Source organism: Morus notabilis, unplaced genomic scaffold (genome assembly GCF_000414095.1).
Source record: "Morus notabilis unplaced genomic scaffold, ASM41409v2 Scaffold277, whole genome shotgun sequence".
Classification (NCBI taxonomy): Eukaryota; Viridiplantae; Streptophyta; class Magnoliopsida; order Rosales; family Moraceae; genus Morus; species Morus notabilis.
Window position 1 is genome coordinate 460,699 of NW_010363731.1, and position 10,112 is coordinate 470,810.

The window sequence follows — 10,112 nt, forward strand, 5'->3', positions numbered from 1 at the left end:
GTTTTTATTTTTTAAAAAAAATGTGAAAAATAAAAACGAAATTAATTCCAAACACGACTCTGATTTATTGGTACGCTATGCGTACTAAAAAATTTCCTTAATTTCAAACCGTCCAAAAAAAACCAAAAATAAATAAAAAATAAATAATGAGCCATCGACCGTCCAACTTGAGTCTTTAGACACGCATTATTAATTCTTCTATATTTGCTAATGAAAGGTCAAAAAAAAAAAAAGAAAAGGACAACAACTATAATACTAATAAATAATAACGATAATAAAGGCTAGAGAGAAATTGTTACAAGACAAGTTTTTAATTAAGAGCTTTAACTGCATTAGCTGAAACACTGGAGTGATGAAATCTGTGATCTATTTAAGCGGTAGATGCCTAAACTCTTTACGTGGGGATGTCATTTATCCAATTCTTTCAAAAAACACGCACTCAAATATCTCCCCTCTCTCTCTCTCTCTCTCTCTCTCTCTCTCTCTCTCTTGGAAGCTCCTTCTATGTAGGACGTGCTCTTTCTTCTCTCACTTTTTGGCCATCTGGGAAAACTCAACTTTGCTATTTTATTTCGTTACACAGGTTTTCTGGGTAGGGAAATCTTAGAGGAGTTGGGGATACATACAAATACAAAAAAAAGAGGGGGAAAAAAAAGAGAAAAGGTGTAAGATTAGTATTAAAGAAAAAAAAGGTACTACAAGGATATTTTGTTGCCTTTGTCTTTGAGGGGGGAAAAATGGCTGCTCCCATTTTGTCATCTTGGCCTTGGGAGAATTTTGGAATCTACAAGGTACCAACCCCAACTTTTACCAATTTTTTGGAAATGAATTGTTCTTTGTTGCTTTTGTGTTTTTCCTCTGTTTATAGTCTTTTGCTTGAACTGATTATATCTGGGTTTTTTTTTTAATTTATTTTTAATTTATTTTTTAAACATATCTGCAGTATCTGGTGCTTGGACCTCTGTTTGCAAAGTGTATACATTCAATAATTGATGAGAAAACCCAGAAAGAAAGCTGGTGTCTCCATATTTGTCTGCTATATCTGTTTAGGTGTTTCCTTTATCAGCTATGGACCTCTTACACTAACATGCTTTTCCTAACAAGAAATAGGAGGGTCATTCAACAAGGAGTTGATTTCAAACAAATTGACAAAGAATGGAACTGGTAAAAAAAATCCACATTTTTTATGAATTGGATTTATTATTATTATTATTATTATTATTTTGATTTTGGGAATTTTTTGAAATTTTAATTTCTTTTAAACTTATGCAGGGACAATTTCTTAATTCTTCAAGCTCTGTTTGCCTTTACTGGGTGCTACATCTTCCCATCTCTTCAAAATCTTCCGCTCTGGAATCTAAAGGGCCTCATCGCTGTTGTGATTCTACATGTTGGAGTTTCAGAGCCTTTATATTATTGGGTTCACAGATTTTTCCACAGAAACGACCATCTTTTCATCAATTACCATTCTCTCCACCATTCTTCTCCAGTCCCTCAGCCTTTTACAGGTGAAATCACAATAATTCTTTAAAAAGAAAAATTAATTACTTTAATTAATATTAAAATTAATTCATTCATTCATTTCACTCATACCCTTAACTAAGGTTCGTTTTTCATTCCACTACAATACTTAAATTTTCTCCTACCATCAAGTAACCATTTGGGAATGTACTAAAATTTAGCATCGAATGTGCAAAATTGGAATTTCTCTCTCTCTGTTTTTTTTTTTTTTTTAATTCTATGCAGCTTATAATAATAATAATAATAATAATAATAGTAGTTATTATTATTATTATTATTATTATTGAAGAATGTTTGTTGTTTATTTATTATTTGTTTATTTATTGCAGCTGGGAATGCGACATTCTTGGAGCATCTATTTTTAAGTCTTATCATTGGGATACCAATTATTGGCGCTTCTCTGCTGGGATATGGATCAATCGGGTTGATATATGGTTACGTTTCAATTTTTGATTTCTTGAGATGTTTGGGGCATAGCAATGTTGAAGTTGTTCCACATAAGCTTTTCGAGGCAATTCCATTCCTCAGATATCTTCTTTACACTCCAACGTAAGTAATGTTTTCTACCAACACGGCACGTTAAATTCTAAAAATAATATATTGCATACATCAAGTTTTTTATTAGCGAAATTTATGGAATGGTTAAACCGATTTTAATTGCTTAAGAAAGTGAAGTTTTTTTTTTTGTGTTTTGTGAAATGTACCTTAATTCAGGTTTGTTTTTAATTATCTAACTTGAAACCTGCCTTAAAAAAAAAAACGGAATTAGGTTGAAAGTTACCTATATTGAGAATGGCTTTTGTGAGTCTTTACGCATATGGTTATCTTGATTAGTGGTTCTTTGAATGATAATAAGGGCAGTTGGGCGATGCTTATATTCTTATAAACCATCATAATATTATTTATATATATGTATATGTATTATATATATATATATATATGGAAGTTATCATGATATCATGTCCTAGCACAAGTACTCCAACCTTTAATTTTTTCAGCAATTAAAGTTTAATTTTGTGTGTATTTTGTATAAACATGATTCACCCTTCAACGTGATCTAATTAATTAACTAAGGTGGTTGCTTGTTCTTTTTCATCAAGTAAAAAGTTCGATTTTCTTTGTATGTATTTATATGAAGATGATTCACACTTCAACGTGGTCTAATAATTAACTAAGGTGGTGGTCGTTTTTTTTTTTTTTTTTTTTTTTTTTTTTTCTTTAAGCAGGTAGAGTTTAATTTTCTGTGCATGTATTTTTATATAAACATGTTTCACATTTCAACGTGGCCTCATTAACTAAGGTGGTTGCTTCTTTTTTTTTTTCCCAGCAAGTAAAGTTTAATTCTGTGTATATATTTTTATGAACACCATCATCATTTCAACGGGGTCTAATAATTAATTAAGGCGGTGTTTTTTTTTTTAAGCAGATAAACTTTAATTTTCTGTGCATGCATTTTGATATAAACATGATTCACATTTCGACATGGTCTATTTATCTAATTAGGTGGTTTTCATCAAAAAAAAAAAAAAAAAAAACTAAAAAACTAATGTGGTTTTTTTTTTTTTTTTTTTTTTTTTTTTTTTTTTTTTTTTTTTTTTTTCTGTGCATGTATTTTTATATAAACTTGATTCACACTTCAACGTGGTCTAATTAATTAACTAAGGTGGTTGCTTTTTTTCAGTAATTAAGTTTTTTTTTTTTTTGTTTCAAAAGTTTAAGATTGAATGTTGAATCTAATTATAGATAATTTATGCCTTACTTGGACTAGTATATCTAGTGCTACTCTGCCCTTAAAAAAACAAAAACAAAAACAAAAAGACCAATCTAATTGTTGATAGACAAACTGACTTTAGTGTTTTTTGTTTTTTGTGTGTGTTTGTGTGATTTTTTTTTTTTTTTTTTTTAAATTTTCCGGTAAAGGAAAAGGACAAACTGACTTGGATATAATTATGTTGTCATATGTACCGTATTTTGCAGATATTACAGTTTACACCATACCGAATTGGAAACCAATTTCTGCCTCTTCATGCCTCTCTTTGACGCAGTGGGTAAAACATTGAACTCTAGATCGTGGGAGTTACACGAGAAGATAAATGCAAACGCAGGTGCGCTTAAAATTTTGCCAATTTCACTAAACGAAGCATTTAATGGTTATCTTCATTGTAGTAAATTACCTAAATTTTAGGCAATATCCATAATTGAGATACAGAACAAGCTCTAACTTTTCTAGCCACCATAAACACATTACATTTCATGTCCTCCACTAAACAAGGACTTCTTTATAAATGAAAAAAAAAAAGAAAAAAAAGAATGAGTGGTGTACTTGCGTTCCGAGCCTAACGACCACTTGACAATCTAAGTTCTGAGCCTAACGACCACTTGACAATCTAACGAGAATTAATAGAGTAAAAACGCGACGTTAAATATGCAGGTAAAAATAATTGCAAGGTGCCGGATTTCGTGTTCCTAGCTCATGTTGTGGATCTCACATCTTCTATGCATGTTCTGTTTGTGTTCCGATCTTTTGCATCTTTGCCGTACACCACGAGGATGTTCTTGTTGCCCATCTTGCCCGGGGCTTTTCTCATTATGCTAGCGATGTGGGTTTGGTCTAAGGCTTTTGTGGTTTCCTTTTATAACCTCAGAAAGAGGTTGCACCAGACATGGGTTGTGCCTAGATTTGGCTTTCAGGTGTGTCGTTTTTCCTTTTTTTGCTCTCTGTTTTTATGAACATAAGAGAAAGAACAACTAGTATCAAGATATTATAACGCATCCCAACTAAGTTGCACTCGATGTATATATATATATATATATATATTGCTAAATTACTTTTGAATTAATGAAAATCTTACCATCAGAAAAATGTTCGGATTTTTAACAAAATTATGATACCTCTCTTAAAATACTTTGTAAACACGTTTATTAAATGAAACGAGTATCTTCAATCAAAAGATGTCAAGGAAATTTTGTTAATACGAGCATTATCCTCTAAACAATATTATCTGGTAAACTAATTAAAGAATATCTTGTTTTTATTTTATTTTTATTTATTTTGCAGTATTTCTTGCCATTTGCAACTGCCGGCATCAACAAGCAAATAGAGGACGCCATCCTTAGAGCTGATAGGCTAGGGGTTAAGGTCATAAGCCTTGCTGCATTGAATAAGGTTGGTATCGGTTTATTTCATAATTCTTTTTTATTCTCTATTCGGATATAATTACTTTTTTCTTTCTTTTAAGTGTACCGCCACTTTTTCATCAAATTTATTCGGTCTTTTTGCATGAGACCCCCTGAAAATTTCGCATTTGACAGATTGGTCCCTGAACTTTAATTCTTGTCAATTAACCCCTTGACTTTTAAAATCATTGCATTGGCGGGCGGTCCAATTGAAAACCGTGTTAAAAAAATTTAAAGGAATAATAACATGCCCTTCACGTGCACCACTTGTCAAGGGCAATATTGAACATTTAATACATATTTTTAATCTTTTAAGAACAAAAAAAAAGAGCAAAATTTAAAACTAAAATTAATCGACCGGAAAGACAAAACTCATTAGAGTGGGATGTTGGGTTGCCGTTGCCGGATGGGTTAGATGGTTACCCATCGTGGCGCTGCCGTGGTGAACATTAGCGACATTAACATAAGTCCTTGCTTTAAGGTGCACACCACAATAGTTAACTCTCTTTTCATCCTGTTAGTTCTCCTTTGGTATATTTGTATAGAGGAAATGAACTTACTTTTCTGACAACAAATAATCAATATAATTGTGGAAATTTAATGAATTTCCATATTTGGTCAAAATGTGGAAAATGCATACGGGTCTAGATTTTGGAGGTTAAAGGGGGTTTTTTTTTTGCCCTTTTTTTTGGGAGGGGATGAGCTGGCTAGATTTGTGGGGATGGTTGCGACGCCGACGCCAGGAGGTGCTATGACTTTGGAGAGGACACGAACCGATAACGGGCACCACTAGCTCTAGATCTCAACTTCGACGCGCCGAACCTTCGCTGTAAGATCTCGCCGTCGTCACACCCACTCAGAAAATTTTAGGGGACGTTTGGTAAGGGGATTCGTATCCTGATTCGAATCATGGTTCATGGTTCGTTACATTATTTTCTCTCACAAAAAATACACGTAAATCGAAAATAGTTCTAATCTCATAATTCTGATCCATGAGCCAAACGTCTCCTTAGTGTCACAATTACGTTAGATCTCACTATCACAGCGGCCTCCTCCCACTGCAAATCTCAACATCATCGTCGTCATTGCCATCATGCCCACTCCTCAGCCAAACCACGGAGTCGCAACAGCTTGCATGCGTTCCAAATCGTGACGTCCCCGTCGTTGCACCCACTTCTTTGCCAAACTCTAGTGTCGCCCCCCCACCTCCCGACTTCACCGCACCTTTTTCCCCCTCTCTAAAAACATCTCATCAGACTGCAAAATAAAGATAAAGAAGACGTCGTGATTCGTGGGCTTTTGTCATTAATGTTTTATTTTGTTTTCTTTGGTTTATTCCTAATTAGAAAATAAAGACCAAACATGCCCATAAGAGAAGGCTCACGTGCAACGATGATCATTAATGCAACGGTTTTGAAATTCAAGGGATTAATTGCTAAGAATTTAAATTCATGGACCAATCTACCAAAAACGAAAAGCTTAAGGGGTCTAGTGCAAAAAAGCCAATTTATTCGTGCATTGCTAAACATCCTGGCGGGGATTCTCAAAAAAGTAGATCGCACTGTGGGGCCCACAAGAGGTGGGGCTCACTCTAGATGGGATTTTAAGGTCCGTTCAGTTCGTTAATTTGAGTTTTTAATTCGAGTTAAGATGTGATGTTGTATGAGAGCTTTTTACTGTAACAAAAAAATTAGATGTGACTGTTTTTAAAAAATTTTTACTGTAATAAAACTCGAATTCTAAACTCAAATCAGTGAAATAAACAAGTCTCCATTTTTCTTTTATTCTATTGAAATCCGATTGGTGCTGTTTGGGGGTCAGTTAATTAAATTTCAGAACATGTTCAATAAATGATATTGCAGACCTTTAAACTTTGACAAGGATTTTAGAGTTTCTGCCATCTCTGAAAATTTAGATACAGTTGGTACTGATGTCGTGGTACTGTTTTCCTTGTTACGTTTGTGTCACGTAATATTTGCATTTTGGCCTTTCGTGGTGTTATTTGCCGTTTTTTATCCACTTAGTGAACTGACTAGTCATTGCCACTGAAGCAACCATGTGACCAATGAAACCCTTCCAACACCCAATAATTTCCTAGCGTATGTTGTGGGCCCTTGGCACTTCCCTGCCCGTCAGTGTAAAAACAGTGCTAAATGCTAACGTCTGTATTTTGAGAAAAAACCTTCGAAACCCATAGGTGTTAAACACCGCAACAACAACAAAAAAGTCTCATATATATACAGCTCATATTATAATACTCACATTGTATTAGTGTTCAATCTTATTGGTACCAGTTAAATATGATTGTTTTTTAGAGTTTTTTATTGTAATAAAATTGAAATTTTCAACTCTAATCGGTGAAATGAACGGGACTTTAGAGTTTGGCCCGACCCGAGTCTATCATTGTGTGTCCAAAAATTTAATCCAGGCTAGCTCGACTCGGTCTATATGTCTTATTTTTAAAGATTTTTTAAAAAAATATATATTTTATAAAATTTTGAGTCTGGTCGGGCTTTTAAGCTAGACTAAGTCGTCTTTAATTTGAATTTTTAATTTGAGTTAAGATATGATGATGTGTGAGAGCTTTTTACTGTAACAAAAAAATTAGATGTGACTGTTTCTAAAAATTTTTTACTGTAATAAAACTCAAATTTTAAACTCAAATCAGTAAAATAAACGAGCCTCCATTTTTCTTTTATTCTATTGAAATCCGATTGGTGCTGTTTGGGGGTCAGTTAATTAAATTTCAGAACATGTTCAATAAATGATATTGCAGACCTTTAAACTTTGATAAGGATTTTAGAGTTTCTGCCATCTCTGAAAATTTAGATACAGTTGGTACTGATGTCGTGGTACTGTTTTCCTTGTTACGTTTGTGTCACGTAATATTTGCATTTTGGCCTTTCGTGGTGTTATTTGCCGTTTTTTATCCACTTAGTGAACTGACTAGTCATAGCCACTGAAGCAACCATGTGACCAATGAAACCCTTCCAACACCCAATAATTTCCTGGCGTATGTTGTGGGCCCTTGGCACTTCCCTGCCCGTCAGTGTAAAAACAGTGCTAAATGCTAACGTCTGTATTTTGAGAAAAAACCTTCGAAACCCATAGGTGTTAAACACCGCAACAACAACAAAAAAGTCTCATATATATACAGCTCATATTATAATACTCACATTGTATTAGTGTTCAATCTTATTGGTACCAGTTAAATATGATTATTTTTTAGAGTTTTTTATTGTAATAAAATTAAAATTTTCAACTCTAATCGGTGAAATGAACGGAACTTTAGAATTTGGCCCGACCCGAGTCTATCATTGTGTGTCCAAAAATTTAATCCAGGCTAGCTCGACTCGGTCTATATGTCTTATTTTTAAAGATTTTTTAAAAAAATATATATTTTATAAAATTTTGAGTCTGGTCGGGCTTTTAAGCTAGACTAAGTCGTCTCTCTCTCATTTAAGGCCGGTCCGGTCCGAAATTTCACTTTTACGGGTACTTGTAGCATTGTTCATATAATTTGACCCAAAAGGGATTTAAGCCTAGGTTTTCTTAATTATCAGTTCTTGATTTTCACGCATTTTCTATTTTGAGATTGTATAGCGTGTACTTTGTGAACTAGCTCTTTACATCAACAATGACGGAGGAAGTTACGTCTTAGTGGGCACATGTCGTTTTTAAGATTTTAATTTTTTTTTTATTTTAGGTAGAATTTTAAAATATTTTAAGTGTGCCTTTACTGAATTAGAAAATTGTAACTGCGCCCCTCAATAAATAGAATTCAAAATTTTGAATTTTTTTTTTATATGCGAAAACCTTAGAAGTAACTAAAAGCTTATGGTTTTTCTCTTTTATTCAGTCCATGCATGCCATGAACTTGGCATTTAAGGATTCATACTTCATTAACTTACCATTTTGCTAACATCTTGTAAAATGACATGAAAATAGACTCAGAAGCGCCATGAAAGACAATGTCCCCACTTAATGGATCCCTTGTTTTGGCTTTAGCTTCCTTTTTTTTTTCCCCCTCATTTTGAGCCATGCATGACTATTGGAACATAAAAGTTGGGGACTTTGGGTTTGGGTTCAGATCACATGTATCACATTCAATTCATATGAACCTTTGAAGAATCACTCATTTCTGATCCAAAAACAACATATTCTGACGATTAATGTTTTAATTCGTTTTCTTTTGGGTATTAATTTTAATTTTAATGTCCATAATGTGACAATAAACTAGGCCTTTTTTTTTTCCCAACCGAGTACGAAAGTGGGGATCATTCTGAATTTTGTCTGTGAAAAAAAATAAAGGGCAAGTGAATGGATTGCATTGTTAAAACAAATAATGGAACATTATCTGTCAAGCAATAAAAATCGATAAGAAGGAAAACAATATTTCAATCCCTATTAATGATTTTAAATGACGCTTCTATTTCCTCTCTCTCTCTCTCTCTCTCTCTCTCTCTCTATCTATATATATATAATTAGTTATAAGAAATGGAGGTGTGCCCACTAATTGAGACCATTGAAGTTATGATTGCTAGAAAATTCGTTTCTAATGGATAATGCTATGAAGATGATTGATACATTAGTTCCAATTAGTCTTCTGATTGGATCGTTGGATAAAATGAAATTTTGTAACGTAAAAATGGCAAGAGAAAAGAACACCACCATTAATTAGACAACTGCTTTGATGTCTACACTATATTTGATAGAAGTGGATTGCCAACGTTTTTTTCTTCCCCACTCCGCACATGTAACTTTGCCATTATTGGTCCTAAAATTCATCTCCTATACCAACTTTAATTATTTGCCAATTGCATTAAATTTCCTATTTTATTTTTTCAGGGGAATTATCTCGTTTACTTTAAAAATCGTATGCAGATAATACTTGTATTATATTAACATTAATATACACACATATCGCGACTAAAATTTTAAAACTGAATCTTATAACCCCATTAAAATTTTTCTTCAATTGTTAGTCCTTGCTGACATGAATTTCTGGCTCCATGAGTGCTTGCACCTCTTATAATGCATTTTCATCGCATGCATATGCTACTACATCTTTTTATCTAACTTTCTTATTATCCTTTTTTTTTTAAATATTTATTATCCAAAAATAGCACGTTTATCCCTAAACAGGGACCACGACATGAAGACTCCTATTAATTATACCAGAACTTTCTTTTTTTTTTCTTTTTTTTTTTTTTGCGTTGATTTTTCTTGAATATTATCATATTCGCAGAATGAATCTCTCAACGGTGGTGGGACCCTCTTTGTGAACAAGCACCCAAACCTCAAAGTTAGAGTTGTTCATGGAAACACCTTAACTGCTGCGGTTATTCTGAACGAGATTCCTAAGGATGTCACAGAAGTGTTTCTGACTGGAGCAACTTCTAAGCTCGGAAGAG

The 10,112-nt window shown here is 33.3% G+C and overlaps 1 protein-coding gene across 1 annotated transcript in view; it reads left to right on the forward strand.

Annotated features, from left to right (window-relative positions):
- The first annotated feature begins 401 nt into the window (after positions 1–401).
- LOC21405798 (protein ECERIFERUM 3) overlaps positions 402–10,112 on the forward strand; it is a 12,105-nt gene continuing 2,394 nt past the window's right edge. Inside the window, exons 1-8 of the mRNA XM_024169927.1 lie at positions 402–791; positions 944–1,164; positions 1,273–1,508; positions 1,851–2,070; positions 3,499–3,626; positions 3,953–4,212; positions 4,580–4,687; positions 9,947–10,112. The exon at positions 9,947–10,112 is cut by the window's right edge and continues 1 nt beyond it. Of these exons, the coding sequence (XP_024025695.1) occupies positions 738–791; positions 944–1,164; positions 1,273–1,508; positions 1,851–2,070; positions 3,499–3,626; positions 3,953–4,212; positions 4,580–4,687; positions 9,947–10,112 (1,393 nt within the window). The 5' untranslated portion in view covers positions 402–737. The remainder of the gene's footprint in view (positions 792–943; positions 1,165–1,272; positions 1,509–1,850; positions 2,071–3,498; positions 3,627–3,952; positions 4,213–4,579; positions 4,688–9,946) is intronic.